General features: G+C 35.9%; 1 protein-coding gene across 25 annotated transcripts in view; it reads right to left on the reverse strand.

Annotated features, from left to right (window-relative positions):
• The window catches only part of cadpsa (Ca2+-dependent activator protein for secretion a), a 140,132-nt gene extending 113,500 nt beyond the window's left edge, over nucleotides 1-26,632 (reverse strand). For 4 of the 25 annotated variants that reach the window (XM_088636205.1, XM_088636190.1, XM_088636188.1 and 1 more), the window contains exons 1-3: nucleotides 25,781-26,619; nucleotides 4,914-5,027; nucleotides 1,395-1,727 (exon numbers count right to left, since the gene is read on the reverse strand). In XM_088636205.1, the coding sequence (XP_088492331.1) occupies nucleotides 1,395-1,727; nucleotides 4,914-5,027; nucleotides 25,781-26,116 (783 nt within the window). In that variant the 5' untranslated portion in view covers nucleotides 26,117-26,619. Of the gene's footprint in view, nucleotides 1-1,394; nucleotides 1,728-4,913; nucleotides 5,028-25,780 lie in introns of all 25 variants that reach the window. The other 21 variants (XM_088636200.1, XM_088636191.1, XM_088636189.1 and 18 more) reach the window with 15 other exon arrangements.
• Nucleotides 26,633-27,450: the final 818 nt, after the last annotated feature.

Consider the following 27,450-nt stretch of genomic DNA (forward strand, 5'->3'; position numbering starts at 1 on the left):
TTAAGGATAAGTATAATTCAGTAGCAAAATCATCTTTTTTATTTCCCCATTTTTGGAAACTGAGATTGGTTGTTTGAGCTTTTCAGGTACAGTGAATAACTACCTCTCCCTACATTTATTCTAAATAAACTGAAACACGGGATTACTGTATATACGCACTCAAAAAAGACAATGCTCTTATCTTTAAGAAGAAATATATGTTCCTTAGCAACAGCTACAATATGCTTTAAATTCTATTTAGAAATATTTTGTGCAGGCCTTCAACATGCAGTTTTCCATACCCCTGCTTTCTGTGCTGATAGCTAAAAATGGGTGATCTAACCTCACAGCGAATAGGAACAGACACTGAATTTGGAAACAGACAATTCAGATGGGATTCTGTGTCTCTTAGGACAAGTGTTGCTTTCAAAGTAGGCCATGAAACACTCACACAAATCCAGATTTTTCATTTACTATCCAGTTGTGGGGCAATTGTTTGTGGGGGCAAAAGCACGTCAAGTGCATTATTACTGCTTTGAACAATGGCTATACAGTACTTTTATGTTTGAAAATTACATCATAAAAAATAGTACTTAATTTTGAGCTATGAATTTTAGAAGCGCTATAACATACATAGTATGGACATAAAGAATTTTATAATGTATTATAAAATACACTTTCATTGGTGTAATTGTTTTGGATTTATTTTTTTAAAATATACTTCTTTTGCAATTCTTATTTATTAGCATCTTATGTGTATGACTGAGCAGAATTTTCTGTGGTTGCTTTGGTTATGATGTAGCAGTTAATGTTGCTACTTAATACCCAGTTAGATAGAATTAAGCTCATACAAGTGCTTAATATTTCCAGAGAAATTAAGTCATTTTTGAACAACTCTAGGGATACCAAGGGCAGGCACAGGAAATTCACATGCAAGCAGAACCTCATTTTATTAATGTACTAAATGATGGGAAAATGTAATGTCTTTTGGCCCTGTCTCCTCTTGTGCTCAGAATATTAAACATCAGCAAGGTCCTCAAAGAACATATTAGTAGAATGCTTTGCATTCACTGAGAGCTGCAAAGGACTAAAAATCTGTAATCTAAAAATGTTACAATGAAATGTAAGAAGAATGAATCTGACAGATGCCCTGTGACAGCATTAAATGTCATATTCCACTGCATTATCCTCTCATAAATATAACTTCTTCTGCTTGATTTTTTTGCCCAATATTGCAACTCTAAGAGATGTATGTGTAAGTCTCTTAAGGCTTCTGGGTAAAGGACACCAAGACAACTTTCAGCAATGGCTCACTGGCTAGAAAGCGTGATGTTCATCACTGTTTGTAATGTCATTTGCTAAGAATTCAAAACCACAGAGCTGCAGCAGGTGAAAAGGACATACAAGGTCCTTACCTGACAGGCATTGTACAGCAACTGGTGTTCAAATTTCTTTATTCCTAGGATCTGCTGAAACATCTCGTACAGCTGCTCTTTGCTGAGGATGAGCTCGGAGGCAGCGCTTGCTGTCATCCTGGCCTGCTGCTTGCGAGGGTCTTCCTCACCCCGGTAAATGGCATCAAACTTGGCCATCCAGGAGCTCAGCACAGTCTCCTTACTGAGGCCGTCGATCTCGGGCAAGCTGCGCACCCTCTTCTCAATGTGCTTCTTGAAAACTTCCCTTGAGTCGTTGGCAGAAAAGCCTCCACTTTGGACCATCCGAGCCACCCGGTCACTCTTGAGAAACACCTGTATTTAAAAAAAAGAAGACTTTTTAAATTGGGAACGGCCAGTTGGTATTTTGTGATGTCTGCCCTTTTGGAATTACCCGTCCTTAATCTTCTCAGATTTTCTCAATAGCGAGTTTGCAGGCGAGTGTGGCCCCTATAAAAGCTGTTGATTCTAACCACTTGGAAATTTAAACAGTTCTAATGTAGTGAGACCTTTGATTTCACAGTCACCAAGATATATTTTTCAATTGTTTTAACTTCAACAGTGCTTGAATATTTTTATCTGCATAAAATTAACAATCTTAATGTGTTTCTACACAGAAACATGTGAGGTAGAATCCTTTCACCTGACTGCTTGTATTAATAAAGACATTTTTAAAGCACTTTTAATTCAAGTATTTCAAAGTGGTTTATATATACAAGGAGATATATATCAGGACAGACCAAGGACAGTACAGTGTCCTTGGTCAGCATACTGGGTCATTAGCTTTGGAAATTCCTGTCTCAGAGGGAATACTGCCACCTACTGGTCCACAAAACCACTCACAGTGGCAACTTGACCAAGCCCAACCTTGCTTAGCTGAAGACTGAAAGAAATCAGTCTAGAAGATGGTCATACTACAATACTTCTTTCAAATGGCTAACAAACATTTCAGAAAATACTGCAGAATGAGCTATATTTAGATTTTTTTAAATTAATTTATCTATGAAAAACAAATGTGTTTTCTAGTGGCTTATCTAATGATTCAGCACACAAAAAGACTGACACCTTTTACTTACATGAGAACTAAGATGGACAAATGGACAAGTCCAGCTAAAATTATAAAATTTTTCAAACAAAACAACAATGGAGAACATAAAATATTGACTGTGAAACTCTATAGTTTCTTTTCTTCCTCAGAGCAATTTCCTACATCACCACAAAACAGTCTTGTTATGTAACGATTTCATTTCCATTCACCTACACTTTCTTTTTGTAAAAAGTCTCCTTTCAAACGGTTTTATTTCTGTTGAGTGATGGAGCTCTGGATCGCTGACTGTTTCAGATTTTGGCAACTTTGCCTCAGAAACCTCCTTTTCTTTGCAGTGACACATATAGCTAAAGAAAACAATCTATGTCAATTAAATTCATGTATAAACACAAACTACCGTGGGAAACTGGAACTGAAGGTTTTGGTTTTATTTGACAGGAGAAGAATGAAGATATTACTGAATATAGTGGATGACTATATTGTTCATATTCTGCCAGCGTTTAAGGTTACTAAAAGATTTACTTCAGCAACATTAGTTTAGTGAATTCATTTTTGTTTTAGTGCATCACACTTCTATTTCTCCCAGTTGTCCTCCTTCTGGTTTCTTTCCATCTACAGGGCAGTTCTTGATGCCTACATTGTTGTGCACATTCTGACTGATGTTTGATTGGTTAATTGGACTGTAAGGGATGAGACAATTGTGAGACAGTTGTTTTTACCCTACTGGTGATGTGTTGTACTAATCCTGCTCAGTATAAGAGTAACTGCAGGTTCAGACAGTGGGTGTCTGTGCTTGGCTGAGGAGCCAATGGTGCAGAGGAGCCAATGGTGCAAAGCTGCCATCTGTGGGATTATGACTCAATGCCTCTAAATCAGAATCCCCACTGAAAGGGTTAGCAAATAAGGAATAAGTGCTAAAAGAACTCAGTTTAGTGGATGACTTTCAGCTGGATGGCAGGGGACTCACAGTTTTACATTTAATAATACTTTGAAGTCACCAATCTAAGGACTTAAATCTCCACAATATCTAAATAAAGAAAAGGGACGTTAGTCTTATTTTATATCAGGGGCTAATTTTCTTGAAATGTCACTTCTGTGTACATCTCATGTACAGTATCAATACTGGTACATAGTGAAAAGACCACTTGAATGGAGATGGAACTGGTAGAGCCTAATTCACAATATATCAATACATCAAAAGGTAAGAAGGGAAGGAAAATCATAGTAAGTAAAGGTGCCAAGTTCATTTAAATTTCTGTATAATTTGTTTAATAGTTTCCTTTTTATGTCCAATTCATATTAAAGTCTCTAAAGCCTCTCACTGTAGAGAATATTAAGCCCGAGATAAACTCGGTTATTTCATCCTGTTCTCCTAGATTTTACATGATGCACGTATAATTCTCATATCCCAAAATGAACCCAGAGAGAACTGAATGTTTAATATTAACTGGGGAAAACAGTCTTGTAAAAGGAGTAGATTCAATATTTATTCCGGTTTACAGCAAAGAGTTCATCATTACTGCTCTTGTGTGTTGTGAGTGCTAATATAGTTATGCATACTAGACCTACTAAGCTAGCAAATGGTAATTATAACAAATGTTCTGTATGTGTTTTTTAGTATCTATGTACTGCAGATGGAAATCGCATTTGAGTAAAGTAAAACAACAAATATGGTATATTAAAAAGTCATAATCAAGCAGCTTTGTTTGATAAACGCAAAGCCCTACAGCGTACAGGTGGTGAAAACTGCCCAGTCCATCAATAGGATGCTCTCCCATCCATCCAGGACATTTATGACAGACGGAGCTAGAGGACAGCTCTAAGCATTATCAAACACCCCACACACCCTAGCTACCGACCATTTGACCCTCTACATTCTGGAAAACGGTACCGGAGCATTCGGGCCCAGACTACCAGACTCGGAGACAGTGTTTACCTTGGCACTATCAAACTATTAAACCAAGTCTCTCTCACCTATGATTTGAACCTTTACAGAGCCTTCTCTCTTTATCAAAACTCATACACACATTGAAATCAACCTCTGCCTCACATGTCACATGTCCCCATAATTTTGTATCCTTTATTTCATTCTGTTGACATATGATTTTGCACAACTAATGTTGTTTTGCGCATTGCCTGTTGTCTCTCTTTCTTTTCTTGTACAATTGTATTGTAGTTTTTTATACTACTTACGGTCTGAGAGGTACAGTAGCTAAATAGCATTTCGTTATACCATATACCTGTGTATTAGTATAAAGACAATAAACCTGAACTTGAAATAAACTTGAACTTGATTTAAACTATTTAGGATACAAATTGAATGTGTTTTAAAACTTTGACCCTTTTTTGAAAATGTCAGTTTTTGCCACAAACATTGTTTGCCACAACCTTTGAAAAAGCACACAAAACATAGAGGTTGAGGGCTCATGTTAACTGTGAAATTAAACATTTACCTCATAATAGCTCTGGACAGCATTGATGAAAGCTTCGTCTGCCACAATCTGAGTCTCTCCATTTAGAAATGCCTGGAATCGATCTTTCACTGTCTGAAGCTGTTGTTTGCTTATCTGGAAAAAGGAAAGAACACAGGAGACAAAACTACATTAATGCTGTGTGTGCACCTCTTTAGGATAGATCTGTTACAGCATTTTTTTTCAGAAGTCTTCATTGTTTTACAGTCATTTCTATTTTGCATGCATTCAGACACTACCTTGACTGAGTCTGTTAGTATGAGAAACAGGAATGCTAAAAAACATACATTTCCATGAGCCCAAATGTGATGTAAAGAGGTGACTCTCTGATGATATAAGAGTTGGATTTTTCTTTGAGGCAAAAGTTAATGTCTGCAATTATACAAGAAAATCGTTGCTGAAAAATGATCCAAACTATTATATTAGCCACTAATATGTGTTTGTTTCCTACAACAGCCTTCTTGCCGGTTATTGGAGTTTTTTCATTTGCATTGTTGACTCAGCTATCACCCACCACTGTTCAGTTACGACAAAAAATAAAGGCAGGACATTTGATTTTAAGTCAATAAATATCAGACTTTTTCCATATTCTCCTTAATGGAGTTAATAAAAAAATGAATATTTAATGTAAGAAATAAATGTCACAGTTGAAATGGTTCTTTCGGTGAAAAATGAAAACCCTTTGTTCTTAAAGCACAGCCAGTGCCCTTCAAAATGAATAATGTTCCCCCAAATGTCCAGAGTACATTAACACTATCTCATACATTTTTAAAACATTTTGGGGTTGGACTCAGTGCTTAAAACCCTTCGTAAAGTAAAAAAACATTTTTTCCCTAGAACCCATTCTTTTCCTTTGACTTTGCTACTATGCAAATAATTAACATTTCACAAGTATAATGTTCATATTTGATTTAGGAATTGTTAATTACATGTTATACAATACTGTTTTGCCAGCCCTTTTAATGATGTAAATTAACATTAGACTATTTCAGCTCATGATCTTGAGTTTTTGCCAGCTTTAAAATAGGCTTTGTATTCTTGGTCTATAATATCAGAGACTTTTGCTTAGTATTAAATAATACACCAATGGTACCTATGGAAACTTACTAAGTTTTTTTTTTTGCATTTTAATGAGATAATGGTGCGTTTAAATGAGAAACGTATTGCATTTATACAAGATAGTATTGCATTTTAATTAAAAACGTATTGTGTTTAAACGAGATAGTATTGCATTGATATGTGATAATATTGTTTAAACAAGAAACTTGTAGCATTTATATGAGAAAGTATTGCGTTTAAAAAATAAACATTTTGCCTTTATGTGAGATAACATTATGTTAAACACCATAGTTAATTTGTGAACAATATTGTTTACCATTTTAATATATTTTTTATGCATTTTATACAAAATAATATTGTCCCATGTAAAGAAGCATTGGCTTTAACATCAGAAGAAGACCATTACTACAGAAGCTTATTAGGGCCACTGCAAAACATATATTTTTCTCTGTGGTGTTAATAAGCTTCCATAAATACCAAACAGCTATCAGTTGCTTAAAACTAACCCAAATTTTAGAAACAAATATAGACTTGACTGCTACAGGAGGAAAGTCATGTTTTGTTTCATGATAAAGATTCAATACTGACAATCAGACATGCTGCAGGTCTTTATTAATCCCCAAGCAGAGCTCTAAACACAAAATCTATGTTGTCCTGCAACAATTGCTACAGTATCACAAAAGTTAAACCTAACTTTGGTTTGGACTCTAGCTCTCGGTCTGGTTCAGGGGTCTGCAAACAGGATGTTGGATCCTGGGTGTCTTCTAACTGAGCTCTGAATGACTTTATTACAACAATCAGGTTCTTAATTAGTATAAATTATTGCAGTGCCACACATTATTGTGGACATTCACAGATAAATAGATTTACATCCTTACAGATATCCTTATGAATGCAATATTGTGTATTTAACAAAACGCTCAGCTTTCCGTGCTAAATAATATCTGAATTCTTTTGTGTTTTGCAGTATCTGTTGTTTTTAGCTGGAGCCATGTACTATACAGTGAGATAGATCTGAATCACACCAGCATAGTGCTAGTGAAAAGATGTCCTTTTGAAGGTTGCATGAATTCAGCAGTTGCACAATATACTATGAAGTGGTCCCTGAACGTATGCCTGTTAACACATGAGCTGCCATACCTCTGTCTATGTTTTCATACTGTGCCTTTATCAGCATTTTGGCATTCATTTGTAGAGGATATTAGTAACTTAACTGTAGACAAGTTTTTTTTTTATTTGCAACATTAGATGGGTGTCATTTAATATGCCATAATGGCAATTATGTGAGTTTTGGGATTTTTGATTTATAAAATCCGTTAAGATTTATGCTATAAAACAACATAAGATAATCTTTGATTAATACATGTGAAAAATATATAGCATAGGAGCTAATTGCTTTATGCTTTTTGCCGATAGTATTTTTAGTCTTAAAATCCTTTATTGCCAAAGTATATATACACTTTTTTTCTTTTTTTAGACAATTATAAGCTAATGTATGTTGAGCTACTGTATATTGTGTATTACAGGTGTGCAAATTGTGTTTTCAAATTTATTTTATAGAAACTGCTCCTAGAGAAGATTCAGGCACTTTACAGATATTTTAACATTATTCAATTAAATCTAATTAGTGAGAAGAAAAAAATGCTGAGGGAAGTGCAATTGACTTTTGTTTAATTATTCACATTTGTGGTACACTGATTTCCAATATCCACTGCAAATTGAAGTGAAAAGTGTAGGAAGAGAGATCAAAAGAAACATTATTTATTGTTTTTGCAAAGAACCCATTGATAAACATGAAAATATTGTAAAAGCTCAAACAAAGCCAAACCATTGTCATAGCCTTTCATTAAAATTCAGCTGGAAATTAGGTAATGAAAAAGGATATGAAAATGCATGTTCCTAGCATTTAAAACAGACATTGTAGTACTAGAAACACAGATTAAATAAAATGACTCAATTTGGTACAATGCATTAAGCTCAGTGGTAAAGACACTTTGTAAAGTGAAGAAAAAAAAGCATTATACTGTAGCTATTCATGATGCCATAAATGATAGAAAATACTGCTTTGTTTTCACTGTCTGTATAAAGTGAATCTAAAATTCCATGTTCCCTCTAGCGCTCCTACACTGGCTCAAAAAAGCTACAGACTCTCTGTTTGACTCAGCGATTGATTTCAAAATTAACCCTTATCTCTAAGTGCAACAACTGTGCAAAAGGCTTTTTCACTCGCATAGCTACTAAAAGAAAGCCATGCACCTCATCCACAGACAAGAAGACATAATCTCTGTTTTCGTCAAAGGCTGCACTGTGTGAAATGTTTAATAATAGAATGCCTGTGAGAGGTGTTTCCCAGGTGACACAATATGGTTAAAATAACAATCCAGGATTATCTCAAAGTGTCAACCTGCCTGCCTTGCACACATTACAAAACTGGTACAATGCTTGAAAGTAACATTCTTTCAGCCAGAAAGCCAGGCACAGGCTTCTTACTTCCTCAGTGGAAATCTGCCACTAGGTCCTGGGTTTGTAACTTTTTGCAATGTTTGCAATTATTCTAATCCCTGGGTCACTTTGGAACTATTGGTGAACATTGCCTAATGGGTGAATCTAATAAAAATGAGTCATTACACCATGATGAAAAAATGTAAGAATTAGACTTCAAACATGCTTCATAAACATGGTGGGCTAAATACTGTTCTTTCCCTTCATAATTCACCTCTTTGTCCAGAAGTGAACTTCAGTGAAAGCCCTTTACTCTTTACATAAGAGCAAGTTTAAGAAGTGGAGATGCTCTTGTAGGTTTGTTATGTGGCAATCTAAGCATTTTTAAAATGGATTACAGTGTTGGCTGAAAAAGATTATTGGATCATTTATGCCATCAAACAAGTCACAAAAGTCTCATGGTCTCTTTGCATTTGTAACCTTTCTAATGTGTTACAAGGATATTCAGAAGCAGCAAACACCTCTGATGCAGACACTGGAAATTAAGAATGAGAAGCTCAAACTGAGAAAATGTCACGCAAGAGCTCTTTCTGTTTTCTGACTGTAGCATGCAAATTTCCCTAATTTCTTCTGAAGTCAGGCTGAGCTACTCAAAGCCCAAGAGCTGTTAAAAAAAGGTCCTTTGCTTTTACTGCTCTGGAGCTTCCTGAACAGGTGTGGCAATATCCTGCCAGCGGTGTCTCAATGATACACTTTACAGTACTGTGCACAGGAGCCTCCGAATAACAGTTCAGTGTGTTATGAGAGAAAAGCCGAATAATGGGTTGCTGCTTCCTTTGCTGCTGTCTAGTATTTGCTGATGTCAACTTGCCTAGAAAGTCTTGTTTTATGAAACTCTGGTGACCAATGAGTCATCTGTATCATCCTTGTCTTTATTATTATTGCTGCTTCTACAACCACATAGACTTTTGTTGCATGTACAGTACTTTACTTTTGAAGAAGCTTTATAACAAATAATGAACTGAAATACAAAAATACCCTTAAAATGTGCACTTTTTTTCTTCTTGTGCTCTTCTCTTTTAATGGACAAGATTGAACACCACAAGCTTCTTAGCACTGCCTGCCGGTCAGAGTAATCCAGTGAAGAAGCATTTTAGAATATACTGTTACAGTACTGTATGTAGAGAGAGTACTAGCCTTTTATTAACAAATATCCCCAATGAACATTATTTTAATAACTAACATCTCTATTAAGACAGAGCCTTATAAGACAGTGGAGGTCCTATATATTAATTTCTTGCATTCAAAGCATAACAAGTGAAGAGTCTCTCCCTAACACCTGAAACCTGATATCAGAAAAATATCATCTGAGACCAGTCAGATGGGTAGTTACTCGAAAAGTAAAAATGCTAAAAACCAAATACAGTATATTCAAAGTATGGGAAGTATGCGAGTTACAGGAGGTATGGTAAGTTATTGTTTGTTCACGTTTTTTTAATGCGTGAACTCTTCATATTTCACACCAAGCATGTGTTAAGCATGAGTGCTCGTTTAATTTTAAATTAGACTAACACAATGTCAAAACAAGTCATACTTACTTTAACAAGGGAATCCAATGACTAACATCTATACTGAGATTGATAATATACACAATAGGCAAGCAGGGGCGTTTTGAAGCTGAATGCAAAACAAAGAGATTCTGTGCTTACTGCAACCTTTGTCTATTAATTTGAAACAAGACTTTGATCTTAGAAGAAAGAGTGGGAAAAGTACTGTGAAACCCATTGTCTTTGAGACTCTCTAGCCATCTGGATATTCATTCCAACTCTCAAGGCTCCCCTCCCTCAGCAGAGATTTTTATTGAAAAGTTCTGCAAGACCACAAGGTTCCTCTTTTTCATTTCAATTTATCTAATAGCTGGCCTTATCAAGCGGCACAGCTGAGTCTTGCCTGGTGATTTTAATTCATATAGTATTGCATTATTTATAGTAAAATTAAACATTTTTCTGCTGTGCCTTTAACTTTCGAAATTTTCAAATACATTTTTGAACATCTGTCTTCCTAATGTTCCTGGTTTTTAGACATTATTTACTGTGTCATGATTATGAGCTGTTAAGTATGAAATAATGGTTTTAATCACTTCTACATCACCATAATTTACTTTATTTAATTTCCACATTTTAAACTGCTTAGCAGTTATAGAAAGGAATAAAGTTTTTAATACAAATGATATTATACCTGTTACCATTGCCTGTTTCCTCCTATTTACACCATACAAGGAAAATATCCTTAATATTCAGAAAAAGACTAATTCTAGCCTGTATCCAGTGGAAAGTTATACAGCATTAGTTTTGTGCCAGTTCACATTCAATGGTAGTTTTTAATAGTCTTTAAAATTTTAATCATGATTAGAGTACATTTGGCTTAGCTAGGCAATATGCAAGACTGTTGAATTAGGACTTAACACCCATTCAGGCTGCAAGCACTACCATCAAGTAACAAGACTCCGTAATGGATATGCAGCTAATGGTATTGGCCTGGCATTGGAATGACCTTTCAGCTGCAGGCCGCAAAGAACAATTGTGGACAAAAAAGCTGATGAAGCAATTATCGGTGATGCACAGTTTTCTTTATCTGTTTCCTCCTGTCCCTTCTGCTTCTGTTTCAGGTTGCATGGAACAGATAACAAGTTGTAAGACTGAGAAACACATGGCCATCATCCCTGTCTTGACTTATAAAGCACACTGCATTTAATTTCTCTTCTAGAAAATACAAGGTAGTATGAGCAATGAATATATTTTTGACATTGTGGCAAAGGTTTCACACTCTTGGTTTTCCTTCTTGTTAAACACTTCTTGCCTTTAAGTGTTTCTAGCTCCAACTGTTTTTTTCTTAAAAAACCACTGATGAGATTGACTTCAATTAGCATTTCTTTGTACTCTAACAGATGATATGCAAAACAGAACCACATGAAAAGTATGTAGTTCTTTGCTCTGAATAGAACGCAATATAAATACTGGTCTTTCTGATGCAAATAACTTAATTCTCCCAATTGTTTCTTTGCCAGTTCTAAATTTGTAATACTTCATACATTTAATATTTATTGTGGATCCAGATGGAACCTCTCTGTTTTAATGAAACAAACATCATATGCAGTAGTATAGGGGCTACATCCTCCTTGAAGTAACAGCAATGAATTATTTTCTACATGTACAGTATGTGTTAGTTTTTTAAAACATTTAGAAATATTCATGACCCAGGACAGCTTACTAATAACTGCAATCCATCTACATAGTTATTTCAGTGACCAGAACAATGATAGGATCAAACAGAAATAAAAGGCACTGCTTTATTAACTAGGGCAAACCAGGATTTAAAAAAAAAACTGCTGAAATCAGAAGACTTTTAAATGTTTTTTTGGAATCAAAACAAAATGGCTATCCTGTTAGCTGTCCTGATTTATTAAAAGCATTGTTTAAAAGTGCTTTTCTCTCATTCATATTACAATACTTTACTGTTCAATGACTTTGTCTTCCTTTGTTTTCCATACAGTAGCAGTGATCTGCTGTGAAATTCCTTCTGTCTCTTTCAAATTACCTGAGGAAACCTGATAAACGGAAAAAGTCATTTAGGTCCTTATTTGTGGTGGCCTCAATGTGCCCTTGAATGTCTCTTACTGGGGAGGAAATGCAAAATTTGCAATATCCTGTCATTATGATATTCAGACCACTCTAGGGGAGTTTACTCAATACTGTACACGACCTCTAAAGGGCACTCCTTTCTCTAGATATTCCCAAGAGACAAGCACTCGGGCTTAGAAAATCAATCAGAAGAAATACAGTATACAATATCTTTTGGGCAAGCCATTTTCCTGTAGGGGTAATTCTTAAACAATAGCAGCCCGAGATGAACACGTGTAAACAGTTCTCTCAAGTGGCAAGGAAGATGGCAGGAGCTTCTCTTTCTGTAGCAAAGAAAGTATTCTGTAGCATTATGTTTCAATGGCTTCTTCAGAATCATCATTGCAGGGGATTGATCCACATCCACAGTGATCCTGCACTGTAATCCTACAAGGCCCTGGGCGTGTCTGTACAGTATGTAACAGCAAGCTGCTAAATCTCTGTAATCAGCTGATCTGTTCGGGGAAATCAAGGTAAAGCAGTTAGCTGGTAGCCACATGGGAGAGCAGAAGACTTAAAAGCAGACTTTGATAACTCTCCAAGGAAATCTAAGCAGTGGACGAGTTATTTTTATTCCATGACCTGAAAATGCACATAAATACTGGTACAGAAGGAATAATAGGATTAGGCATTTGTGCTAGGTAACAATGTTTCATAGTTAATGGGAACATTGAGTATTTAATTTCCAATAATTCATAATTTCATTTTTCCTGGGCATTTTAATTTTTATGAAATTTGAAAATGTCCATTGCTAACCTTGGGCATTTACAAAAGTCAAAAACACTGTACACCCACACTAAATGGTAAAGTTAGAATTTATGATACAGAAATTATGATGAAAGAATGATTCTAAATTCGCAATCCTAGTAAAAGTGAAAAATATAAGTCATTGTAACTTTTCTAAATCTGATTTCCTACCTGCACTAAGGTACTGTATGTTTAAAACTACAATAACATATAAACATGTTAAAATATTTTTAAAGGCTATTCTTTCCTTTACATGGTAGTGTCTGTATACAAGTAAAAGAAACTTTTCACCACTAAAGATTATCCAACCTCAGTTTTAAATCTACAATCTTTAAATTGTAATAAATTCGAATAATTTTTAGTGTTTCCAATTGCAATCTGGTCTTTTATGATTTCCAAAGGTTTTAGAAGCAGAGTCAGTGAAGGATTGTTGAGGCTCCTTGTAGCTGAAGAATTATTCATGACACTTTAAAATAATAAATAGCAAAACAGTTTTATAGATTTTGTGAAGAGAAGATTGTACTGAAAGGTCAAAGCTAATAGTATTGTTTGCTTAAGTTATCATTTTTCTTGTGATGTAATCTGACATGCATTGATTTGGAGCTAGAAAAACGAGGTAAAAACATACAGTATGTAAAACAAGGAAATGGTTTCTATTATATTAAAGTAGTTTGTTTATTTTAGCAAAAATTCCTCCTGTAATGTACAATGTATTGGGCTGTTTATACTGTACATGTACAGTAGTTATTCTTTGTTATTTATACTGAAGTTTATTACAATAAAGACATTTACACATGCTGACACATTATCAATGTACAAAAATCTTTTTGATTCCAACACTAAATGCTATCCTAATATACTATTTCCGATATTTCTCCTATTTGCTGTTAAAAAGAAGTTTAAGTAACTGATTACACATTTAACAGACTTAAACAGCTGACTCATTCCACTTCAAGATTTTGGTGCAGAACAATTTTGTTGCTTCTGTTCCAGGTTCCCTATCAATTCTGCTTCTTATGCTTTTATCTAAATTGCGATGTCATGATTTGTTAACCTACTCAAACTAGACTGTGTCATTCATCACCTTATATATTGTAAAATATCCACAATATATCATATACAAGAACAAACATTCTGCATAAAAGGACATTGTTTTCTGAAAGACAGCACCTTTTAATATCTCTATACGGTAGATTGTATAAGACACATACTGTACAGTATATGTAGTAATCTCACATTAATAATCAAAAGAAAGGAACGTTTAAATAGTTATCCGCAAGGCCAATAGAGAATGAATTAACATTATTGCTATAACTAAAATCACAAACTGCAGTATTTTCAAAAGTTCCTTCTATTCATAATAAGATGAAAGGATATTTAAATTTTTCTATGTGTCTGATAAAGAAAACCTATTTAAACTTATTAAAACGTACGTGTATCCTTAAAGCTAAAGCTTCTGTTCCTAGCAAGGGTGATAATGGGTTTGATGGGAAAAAGGAAGAGTTTTTAGTTCATGCCAGACAAGCACTTTCTGTAACACTGCCACAATCCCATTTCTCAGTTTAAGTTAAAACACTGTTCAGGCAAAGCATCTATAATTTGTGACCCATAACAGGACAAGGTTATTTATTTGATAAAATACAGTATAAAGCATGGATTTCACCACAAGGTCTTCAGAGATTATAAAAAAGTTACTCTCTTTGTAAAGACAAAGATTAATTTAAAGAATCACCTACAATTCTGTGTGCAGCACTGTCTTTTAAAACGCATTAACCCTGTTTTTTATTCCATTTTCAGCATTTAAGAACCCTGCTGTGTTCCAGTCTTCTTCCCCATCACTGAGAACTGGTAGCGGTGCGAAATATTTCATTTATTGTGTAATTGACATTCTGCTGAGGGATGAACTCATGTTTGTCAAGAGACACAGTGCCAACACAGAGGATTCTTGCCTCATCAAAGGGTTTTGTCTGACCTCAAAAACAACAACAACAACAACAAAACCCCACAGCAATCTGATTCACTCATACTGTAGGTTGGTGAGTCTTGAAAAAACAGCAAACAATTTTAAACAGCAGCTGTATTTGCTGAAATCCATAATTAAATTTGTGGTTAATGCAATATGAGTGTATATTTGGAAAATTCAGCTCTGTTGTGCAACCTTCTGTCTGGTCTATGGGGGTGCAGAGTTGTTGACTGCCATCTGCAATTTGTAGAGTTGAATCAGAAGATAATCAAGTCAGAGAAGCAACATTTGTATTCAGCATTTAAGGGTCAGAGGGCAATGATCTCACTTATTTTGCAACTAACAAATATATTTTTTTGCCTTCATGCATTGGATCAAAACAGATGGACGAAGTCAGATGCTCTGAAAGCAATTTAATAAATCTGGCCTTAGTTTTTCAGACCAGTATTGTATAATACCCAGACCACCTGAATAACTCAGGAGTATCTAACTAATATAATGTTTGTGAGTTTTTTAAAGATTCATATTGGAAAATCACCTTCCAGTAACTTTTCAGTGGAGTTTTTTCTGGGAGTAGAGCTGAATTTAAATTAATAAATACACGCCTATCAGCATCAGTACTCAGGGTGTCCTCAACTCTTAGGTTCCCCAGTTCAGACTTGTTGCCATTTGACATGCTGCAAAGTAATTGTGTTTGAGGAGTGCCAGCTATATTTATAACAGTGCATTTCAGTGGAGAGCTTTAATCTGTGTAATCGCCTCAAAGAAGATTTCATTTCGGAAGGGAAAAGCAATTACCATTTCATTTACAAGAGGGTGCCTTTCTAGGGTTTTCATTTGTCAGGAATATGGGTGCTGTCAGTCCACTGTGACTGCATTGACTCTAAAGGTTTACGTACAAGGAAGGCAAATGAGTCAACAACTTGTCTTAATCTAAGCTTTTACCTCAGTGCCTTACCCTTCATTGAAGAGCTTTCACCAGATGTTACATAACGGATGAATAAAAGCAAATGGATGCATAATCTGAGATTAGAGGCAGTAACAACACAGGGTGCATCTAACTGCAGGCTGGTCTTGTCCCTTGCAAACACACATACACCCACATACATTGAGAGGCTCATTAGAAGCGTCAGAAGAAATTATTTGCTTTCTCCCTCAGTGGCATTATCATACAGACAGGCTGTGTATTCTCTACACTGTAAGCATGTCATCTGGATTTGCAGTCTTTTAGGTTTTCTTTTCCAATGACACTCATTGGTTTCTAAAAGAATAAAGTTATATAGAATAAACACATCTTTTAAAATCATGTTTTGCACATCCATATCCTTATGGATGGCATTATTACAAAGATGATATCATTTTTCCAACAACTTACATAATTCCTGATGGCCAGTTCCCAAAAACAAGGAATCAGAAAACAGACTTGCTTCTCCCTTACTGTGCCAACCAAAGTCAGCTCATATTCTCTTCACAGCTCCCGTACAGTACATGGAGTTGCACAGTGTCTGTGGCATATGAGGACAGGTGTGAGAAAACATAGCAAAGCCACGTTTCAATTGTGTTAGACTTACATTCTGCTTCCTTTTGATCTTGCTACACACAGAGGCTCATATCAATGTGGCTCACTGAATATGCCCGTTTAGAGATGTGGATGGCCGTTCTTTTAAGTGCCTTTTCTGATTTTCAGTCTAGCGCCAGTAGTTTTTTGCTAGCAAATAAATCAAAGATCCTTGTCTGTTTCTTTTTTTGTTTCATGTTTCATCATTTTCTTTGCACTCCATAGCATGGTGCTTATTTCTTTATTGACCCAGGGCTTTTACCTGATCAAGCTTAACCCCAGTGTAATTTCAGTCCAAGGAAGCACTTTTCTTCAGTTTGAATCAAAACTCAGTGTCTGAGACATAAGCAACACGTGGCTGCACAAAGTCCCTGACTGTTGTGTACCCATGGGAGAAAACACACCATTATCCAGCACTCTTGAAGTCTGAAAGCATGATAATAGCAATGGGAGCTGCTGTAATTTCTTATCACTTTATGTAAAAAAAGCTTCTACATGTACCTAAATGTCTGACCTGTTTCATGGGCTAACAGAAATCATTATATTCATCCTGTGTTGTTAGTGTGACAGAATTCTAACTTTATATTTGAAAGATGTTTGCCTGTTTACAGACTGCAACCATGTCCCTTGAGGTGCTTAAAGTATTATTTAGATGCATGTATCTTGTGTAAAATCTGGAAGCAGGATAAGTGTTTTTCAATAGTAATAATACTACTACTAGTACAGGCCGAGAACTTAGGCTCAGAACAAATATCCTGGTTGCCTTGAGGAGCCCCTGCCTGTCTGTGATGAAAGAAGTACAGTACATAGCCTATTGCTCCTCTCAGTCCTTTTAAATATGTGGACTACATTGTCTAATTGCACTGTTCATTCAGAATTAATCCATTAGCTTCATCCCTGACGGTGATCCCTGACAAACCCTTTTCATTGACATCAACTAAACTACAGTAGTAACTAAATAACTAAAATCAAGTTTAAAAAAAGAAACAACTGTCAATTCAATATTCAAGTGTTCTTGTTCTACGTGCAAAACCCTGTCTTCCCCACTGACACAAAAGCTAGTGCAGGTGTAGAAGGTAAAGCAAACATCACAAATGGGGAGTAAACATCAGGACAATACTGCCACCTGATCTTTGTTGACTTTAGAAACATGGTAAAGAATAGGATTGCAAAGAAGTTAATAGCTTAAAAAAATCCTAATAAATTTCATACTATATATTACTGGGTTACCTAGAATTAACATTAATTTGGATTTTAAAAGTTATAATCTGAAAAGAACTCTTCAAAAGCTCTGAACTCTTTTAAAATTCCTTTTTGTCATGATACACAAATCTGACCCTCTCATTTGCGTATTATGTATTTTGAGCGGCTATGATGACCCAAGGGAATGTGGTTTTTGCTATCTATTGAAAACAGTCAGATCAACTTTTTGAGAGTTTATATTGCCAGTGCATAGGACTATGCTGTCCAATCCTTTTTATCCTTGGAGGAAACTGAGACTGATTTTGAAAGCTAAGGAAAAGACAGGAACTGACCATACTTTGCAACTAGTTTGCAAAAAGAGCTGCCCTTGTTCATCAATTAAGATTGTAAATAGGGCGATGTATGTGTGTGTGTTTTAAAAACTTGAGGTCTCATCAAAATCAGGTCTTTGCCCTATCCATTAAAATGCTTTTGCCCATGTATGCACATGTACAGTATTAGTAGTATTTGGCACACAGTCAATTCTGTCCAGTATATTGTTTTCATCTAGGCTCTGAAAAACAAAGTCTAACCCTTTAGAGAGTTTTGCTGTCCCTAAGCTGAAGCTGAAGCAGAGACTGGAGCCAGAAACACAAAGCAAATACAATGACTCTGTTTGCTTTATTCAGATGAAACTATGAAAAAAGCAGTAAAATATTTACACTATACCTCATAAGCAGCTTGTAACTACATCTGGAAGCCAGAAACAATTGCCATTTTTTCATTAACATAACAAAGATATTTACATGACATTTTTCTCTTTAACATGAATGATTTGGTTATATTAAAAATAATAATACAAGATGGTGTATTTGATTTAAAATGTTATTAAGACCTGACAGTGGATAAGGCTACTGATAATCATCAAATGAAATATTTTGGTTCGAAATGCTGGAAAGCAGGGTGTTAAATATTACATTGTGAAAATAGACTCTCGAATCCGCTTTAGAGTGATGTACAAACACTATTCATCTACATAATAGGGACAGCCAAATGACAGATCTGTTTTAAAATGGCTCCTCTGTAAGATTACAGTGCTAAATAAATGATGAAGCCAGATATGGGATGGCTGAAGTGGGTTGTAAAAAGGTGTGATGCTGATTGCTATCTTCTTCGAAATCACAGGGCATTTGCGGTTCTTGCTAAAACCTGCCACCTCACAATGTGCTGCAAGAAAATCTAGACGTGGTAAGACAGAGCTCTACACTTAAATATCTTAAAACGCTGAACTCATATTTAACACACATTTAAACTGCCGAAATACAATAAAAATATGAAGGTGGTAGTAGTTAGACCCACCATTTTACATTTCTATGAATACAAAAACAGAGTACAATTTTGGCTTTTGCAAAAAGTCTTTAAATTTAGGTTAGTTCATTTTACTCCTTAAATGGGAACAAGTAGTAGAAGTCTAAGTAGGACCAAAAGGTGTGGATGGCTGCTTGTTAGTCCAAAACCTAATGTTTTGAGAATGTGCAGCAATAAAACACTAAGCCAATGGAAGTAATATGGAATGGAATGGAAAACAATGTAGTCACAAGGCTAACAGAATTTGCACAAAGAAATCTCAGACATCCTCACAAGAGTGTTTGCTGTATATTTCTTTGCTTCACAATCCCATGGTGCAAGAGGAAGCTCTGCCTCTGCCGGTCCCTGTGGTATCCGTGTTATCTCTGAAGCGGTGCAACTGTCGTGGGTTTACAATAATGATCCTCCTATAATGTATGAGGTAATGCTACAAATTACATCACCAGAGATCCATTGTTCTGCCCGTGCATAAAGACAAAGCACAGTGTGGGCGCAGGTATTGTTTTTCAATGGCAGCATTCTTTTTTTCCAAAAAACCAAAATAGAACGTGTTTACTTTAGCAAGATGTCAGCAGACCAAGCAATTTCTGTCAATAATAATGACTTACTCTTCTTATCCAATTAACAGTCTTCCGAGCTTCTGTTTTTAATCATGAATACGCTACCCTAAAGAGTGTGGAAAACAAGTGTTATTTCTTGACTTTCTAGAAACTTAATGATTTAGTAATGAGCTGAGAAATGGGATTCTGATATCTCAGAAATTCCACAAGCTGCTACTGCGAAGACATGTACTGTGCAGCACTGTTAACCACAGTATACTGTAGCCTGCAAAAGGGATAAAGCGGACTCATTCTCAATTAAACTACGAACCTCTGTTTCACTGTAAACTCATTGCTTACTTGACCAAAGCAGATGTGATGATGGTCCAGATGTTATTCTTGTGCACAGGTGTATTTTTCTGCTTCTGTGATAATTGAACTACAAATGTATACAATGGCCAATGGGCAGCAAGCACTGTGTTTGGTTCCTGTGTGTAAAGATTTTCTGATCTGTACCTAGGCCTACCTTGCATCACTCGTCTTGCCCACTGTGAAGTTGTATAAATTACACACTGATCTCTCCATCTTGGAGTGTGAACACCTTGTTTCCATGAATTATGCAAGCTCAAATTAGCCATTTTAGAACAAAAGACAGCAGCTGCTACGAGAGCACAGTGTGTCACCAAAGAGACAGAAAGCTGAGCTCCATGCAGGAGGTACAGGGAATCTGTCTGCATATCTCAGTCTATCTGTAGTGAAGGTGTATCCAAATATTAAGTGCACATACAGTATACAAATCATAGTTGTTAGAAATGTTGATAGTTTAGCTTTAGAAGAAAGCTCCCACAGTGACAAATTATAATTATAATGTTGACACACCATATCTTGCTTACTCTGTCCATACTTAGATTTCATATTTGACTACAAAGTTCATGCTCTGTCATACAGGGTTGTACTATAATCAAATCATAACATTAGATAAAGCATAGAAAATGTTTGAGATTTACATTTTGAACACCCACAGATTGGGTGTCATATGGCAAATACAAATTGTGGTTATGCCTAAAACCAATTTGAGACTGCTTTGGGGAGCTCATTAGAATATAAGAACACAAGAATGGTTAAACATGAGAGGACACCATTTGTAACCATTGTTTGATTGCCAGTAGCTAAGTGATCCAAGGATCACAAACAACATTGCTAGGGAGCTTACTCCCACAACTCTCTGAAAAAAGTGCCTAGTTTTCATCTTTAATTAGATTTCCCTATAGTCTCCACTTCGACTTCTGGCATGGGTTTCACCTTTGGTGCTGAAGAAGTACAATGGATTTAGTATAACAGAATCAGGTATCCTAGAAGACTTCTCTGTTGAATCCTGGAAAGATTCAGTTCTTTCAGTCTGTCAGAATACGGCATTCCTTTAAACCCAGGAAATTGTCCTCTTTTCTGGACTGATCCCAGAAAAGCAATATCAACTTTTTAATGTGGTGACCAAAACTGTATATAATATTGGAAAATTCACTGTTTAGCTGTAATACATATATTATACTGTTATAACTAGAATTTATGTTTTTGCTAGGCTCAGTACTTGTCTACATTAAATTCCATCTGCCAGGAGTGTTCCAAGTCTTCACATTTGTCTAACTTCACTCTTGTCTCAAATGTTTCAAAGTTGCAGGTGTAGCATGTTGCTGTTGCTGTTGGACACATACTGTACTTTCCTCATTTACGCTCAGAAAAAATGCTTAACACATCCTACTTGTCACATTTTATTCATTTTAACTGAGAGATTTAAGCTCCCTTTTCACCACCAGATTCCTTTTGCTAGAAAAGTGAAGAGAGATCCCATCTTTTCCACATGCACCGGCTCAGTGGAATATAAAAGACAATAAACTCATGAGTGAAGTGCATGACCCTCATTATTAACCTGTGTTGAGCCTCTAATAGATTATTGACTGATAGAAAGTATGATCATCTTATGAAAGATTGAACTAGAAAGAGCTGTCTAATTGTTCTCAGCATCACAGCTTGGACTACATTAAAACTATATTCACCTATTTCCAACCACATTGGTTTGAATCGTTTTGCACCAATCAGACTGAAAGCAAAACACATTGAGCTCTTCCAGTCTCCATTAAATTTATGATGTATGAAGTATCATATAGCTATCTCAAGCAAATTCATAATATCTTTTCTGGAGACAGAAGAACATTGCTTAAGCTGCAGCCAGATAGCATGAATATATTTATAATGGTATAAGCATTTGCCATTTTTCTCTTTAAAGATTAAGAATTTCCTTTATATGTCTTCTTTCCCTTGGCCTCTGCTGAAGAGAGGTATGTTTCCAAAAGATAGGAAGAAGAGGATTTATCCATTAATTTAGATTTTGCAAGCATGGTTAAAAATGACTGTAACATACAGTACCAAAATACAATCTGATTTCTCCAGTGGTCACAGTGTCATAAGTTAATTGAATCTTAATTGTTTTGAGGTCGCTCATTCCTGGAAATGATATTTAATATTTTTAGGATATGTTTCAGACATTTTATTTGAATTCTTGTATTGCACCCATGGCCAAATTAGTATCTCAAGAATAATAACAGTTTAATGATTCTGTAATAGTTGTTGTTCTCAAGAGAAACTGTCAATGTTATGTAATAATCTTATTTAAAAGTGTGAATTTAGAAATCCATTGTTTATTTATTTTTTATTAATTAAAAGAATAAATCCATTTTGTGGTATAAACTAAAAATAATCAATAATGTTTCACAATATCACATAACATCCAGATAAAATATAAGACTCACAAACTTATTCACAACATTTGCTCTGCAAAAAAAATCTAAAATCAAAAAGCAATGAATAAAATAGAATTTTCTGGATAAACAATGGCTTATACAGCAATTACTTCTTTGTTGTATTTGTCTTTTCAGGGTCACTGGACTACACTTCAAGGAGCAGCAGCTGAAGTTTAACAATTAGATGTTAAAGCTGCTCTCTTTCTGATATCAGTATGCCAGGAGTTCAAATACTTGCACACTTAACAGGTCATTATCTGGCATCAGAAGAGCCATCTGTTTTTATATTTGTGTCCAATAGTTTAGTAGTGACTTTATTCTAACACTCTTGGGAAATGTTAAAATTAATACGCTGTCCGTTTTCTGTTTTTTTTTTCAACAGTTCTCGGGTTCTGTTATGGTTATGGTTAGAAAATGAGGAATTTTGCAAATAGGGAAGGGTTTGTGTTACACAGGGCTGCACATGTCCAGGTTAATATTATCCTATCCTATCAATCTTGAGATTAATAGATTCATACTGTAAGTGGGAAGGTTTCTATAGTTAGATACAGTAGTACTATCCTAAACATGTTCTATCTGCTATGGAATTTATCAGCTCAAAGCTTGACATTCTAAGAATCAATGTTCATGAGGAAAAATGAGCTATTACTGCAGAAGCAGTCAGGAATCACTTGATGCTTGGCTCAAGGACTTGATGCTTTATTGATTCAGACCCATCTGGTGTGCCCATGGTAGTCCTACTCAAGCATCACTATAATAGCCATTCTATCAATTTTTAGTACTACTGTTCAGTTGTACTCAAAGCATTTATTTACCAATGAGATTGTATGTTGTATAATTAGAGAGACTATGATATTAAGATGGAATCTGTGCCTGTTAGGGAACAAAGTACAATAATATATGTGGCCATGCAGGTAAATCCACAAAAATGTTGTAGATAGCTTCCAAATCTCTATTCCATGTTAATGTAATTTCATAAAATTATAAATGTGTATGTTTAATGGCCTACCAAAGATACCCTGGCAATTATGAAACATCTACGTTTCCACTCTAACAGTAGACCTAGTGTATGCATGACTGTCGCTGAGAATAGAGGTGATTGAGGCTGTCGGGAAGTGATTCAGTATTTAGTGCCTAAAATGGCCTCCATTCCTCCCGGGGAAGGTATTCCATTATCCAGCTCACATTAACACAGAGGAAAGCTATATGTTCACAGGGCTACAGAAGTCATCTTGATGGATGTCATCAGTTAATTTGGTTAGAAATGTTTACTTATTTCTTTCCTTTTTGTTTCAAGACAGCATTTCAAAGAAGTCACACAACTTCTTTAAATATTAGCAACACATATGGCACAGTATGTTTAAGCAAATTTAAAGTATGGTTTGAAATTAACCCATTAAAAAGTGTTATCAATTAATGATTCTCTGTGATCAAGGTGACCCCTACTGTATAGTATAACTACTCTAAAACCTAAATAACTCAATTTGTAAATCAAAAGATATTGGAAAGCTTTCAAATTAAATGTAAAAGAAAAAAAAATATTTCAAGACTTGTGTATTTTTAAAATCTTAGCTCCTGTATATGAAGTCTAATGCATGTCCATGAATGAATAGTGAATCCACATCCACATAATGAATGCCCAATACAGTATATTATATGAATACATTATGTGCTATACATAAAGGGGTCAATTCTGACAATAACTGTGTTCTTTTTATTAGCATGGGGATTTGTGAGTTGGTTGTGACTTGTTGGTTTTAAAGGAGAATAACAGCAGCACAATATGATTGCATGGTCCTGTTACAAAAAACAGGACAGCTTAACCATGAATAGACTGGGCTTGAAAGGAATAATTGCTTTATTATTATTGATCCAAAAAATGATATTTCCCAGACTGACTGTTAAAGAAGTAACGAAGAGACTTTTCAATGTATGTAACACACAGTATATTCACAGAAGCCCTCATCCTCTGCACGGAGCATTGCACCACTGAACATACACAGACAACATTTTAAATATTGCAGTGCACGTTTGATTATGATTTTTTTTGACAATTGTACATGCACAATACAAATAACATGGACCAACTATTGTGAACTTTTATTATATTTATTTTATAAATTTAAAAAAGGATAACTTTATTTTTAGCTATTACTCCGCTGCAGTAGTCAACACTGTATGCTGTCTTGAAACATCTAGTGCAATGATCCATTAAAAAGCGGCCTTCAGCTCAACATACAAAGACCTGTGTACTAGTATATAGGAATAGTTCAATATTTGAAACTCAACACATATCATGGTATGGGTACACGATATTTTTTATCCAACAATGGGCCGTTCTATTATTCAGGTTGGTGAATGTCATACAGTATACTGTATTAATACCATTTCTAATACATTTGCAGGACCTGCGCTTTTCACAGCAAGGACAAAATTCTACCATGCGCTCCTCACTTTAACAGGCGCCACCTAACGGGACCAGGGCACTAGATAGTTGTAAAATAAATTAACTTACATTATAAAGAAGGTACGTGAGATTTCATGATATTAATAAGGAAGCGCCTAGGGCCCACTATATTTGCGATACACCATTTATACAGGAGAATTTGTTTTCGGCATTATTAACTTAAAATTCGCAGTTAATTTAGGCACAATCAATACCAGCGACCAAAAACATTAATAAAGTGAAGACGTTAGAAATATATTTTTTTAATCTTAACGAACAAAACATCTATTTTTAAATAAATGACGGCAACTTAATCATCTGAACCCCTTATAAGTGTTTCTTGTTTAATAAATGTATGAGCTATGAAGTCACCTTGTGAAATAACTAACGGCTACTCAAAGGACAAAGGAGAACGGCTCGGGAAAACTGTTTCTCTTCACGTTGTCCTAAATGCCGTCTCCATGCTTTTGCATAGCTATAATGCACAGCGCCAGACTTCAGATCTTTAAATCACATGACTTAGGTAAGGTCTATGACAATGACACGACTTTATTGTGGTATTTTTTAGCGTGTCGATTAAACCTAGCAGGAACCCGATATGTAATATTTTTCAGTCACGCCAAAACATTGTAGACATGATATTGTACAGATTAATACACGTATTTTATGTTTGTAACTGCATGACATCCGAGCGCTTATGTGGTATGTTCCTTCAGTGAGAGGAAACACTAAGCCCTTTTCACGGAGCAAATCCAGTTTACAATCTCTCAAATATGCATGGTGTTGCAGTCCCAGTTCTTCTACTATATAGTCCACTATAGCGCTTTATGTACAGTAGCTATGATACCCGTGGACTATGTTACAACCTTAGGTGCATTTTAAAGAAATGAAAAACACAGTGAGCTTTCAGAATTTATAGGTGATGTGTTTAAGAGGACAAGGGGTTTATGGATATTAATGGAATTTTATTTTTAGTGTTTGGAAGCCTCCAAAATGCACCCCACGGAGAGCGTTTTTTCGCTCCCGCTTCTGTTTGCTGAGATGGGTTTCCTTTTTTATACACTTACCTTTTGCTGTCGTCTCGCCATGTCTGTTGGCTGTTTTGCATTGAACGGGTAGGCAATGCACCTCATCACAAAGACATATAGCTGCAGCTTCTTCTTTCTTTCCTCCTCCTCCTTCTGCATTTTTTCCATCTCCTCCTTCTCCTTCTCGCTTACCACCGAAGGACTCGGGCTGGATGGGCGGACGCTACTGCTCCGACTGCTGGGCTGTAGCCCGCCGGAGCTCTCGCTGGTCCGGCTTGGGGAAAGCCGAGCTCCGGCCGGAGGTGCCATTACCTCTTTGCTCTCCTCTTCCACTATCTCGTCTGATTCCTCTTCGCTGGACGACGGATCCAACATTTTGGGTTTTGCAGTTGTTTTCTACAGTGGTAGCTACCTAGCTAAGATGAAAGATGCAGGACCCGAAGGATATGTAGTGGCAGAAAATGCAGATGAAAAAGAGCGTTGAACAGACTGTATGAAGTCCAGCACCCCTGCTTAAAAGCTATTAGGAAGGAAATCAAAAATCCTGGTATAAATAAGAAATCCAACCTGCTCCTGTTAGTTACAGAGATACAAGGACGCGATGTAGTCGGACGCCTGACGTTGAAAGCGCCCTGTATAGCTGTTTGTATTGGCAAGGCAATCTCCCCCTACCGAACGCGGCTGTTGCTGCTTACGTGTTTTCTGTATTTTAACTCTCCAGTCACCGCCAGGGATCTCTGAAAGGGATAAGGTATTAAGGAAAAGGGGAGGGATGTAGAAAGAGTGAAAATTTTCAGGATCGAGGCTCATCCATTGACTGCCTCTGCTTCCTGCGGGAATCTGTCAATGGTAACCGATCGATAGCCACATCCTGCTATGCGGTCTCTGAAATGCAGGGGCACAGGGAGCTGTCCAGGGTGCTGAATCGAAATGTTGACCGTATTGTAGGCTGCAGAAGGCTGGTGCTGTCCCTCGCATTGACAGTAAGCAGACTTGGCGTGGCATATGGCTCTCACATAATAATACTAAAACAATTGCCTATTCAAGTTGCAGACCCGCAAGATTCGCCGCTTTCATCCCAATTGTATGTACAATATTAAGTCTGGGCTTGACCTGTTCAATGTCGTCTTGGATTAGTTTTGCTTTTGATTGCCTTATTTTAATCCGAAATTTACACATAGACAGTTTGCGAGTTTTTGTACCACACCTAGGCTCTTCTACGTACTCAACCTCCTTAACAGAAAATCATGCGTGCAGTGTTCACGTTTCTTCTTTCATACGTTTCAATTAATCAGATCAAATTTTCTGGTTTATTCTAGTAGGCTGGAATTTTGTGTTAGGCACTGGACTACATTCTGAGTCACAGTCTGCTTTATTTGTGTCGGGTTGTTTGATAGCAATACTATCAAGCTATAGCAAATTGTATTTGTATGCACTGCACATGAACACACGCTATAAATATGTATAATGTATATACACTGTATATAGACATGGTAAACATTTTTCACATAGAATATATAATAAAGTACACCAACTAGAACAAAAGTAAACTGGATTATGATTCAGATAGAATTATTAATTTATTTTACATTTTCTAAGGCAAAGATTTTGTGAGGTCTGCAGTTACATAGACCGCTCATTTTTCAATTAGTTTCCAAGTATTGTATCACATATATTAATTCCAGAGTCTGCTTTATCTTCCTGTCCTC

This window comes from Lepisosteus platostomus, chromosome 6 (genome assembly GCF_059453375.1).
Source record: "Lepisosteus platostomus isolate fLepPlt1 chromosome 6, fLepPlt1.hap1, whole genome shotgun sequence".
NCBI lineage: Eukaryota > Metazoa > Chordata > Actinopteri > Semionotiformes > Lepisosteidae > Lepisosteus > Lepisosteus platostomus.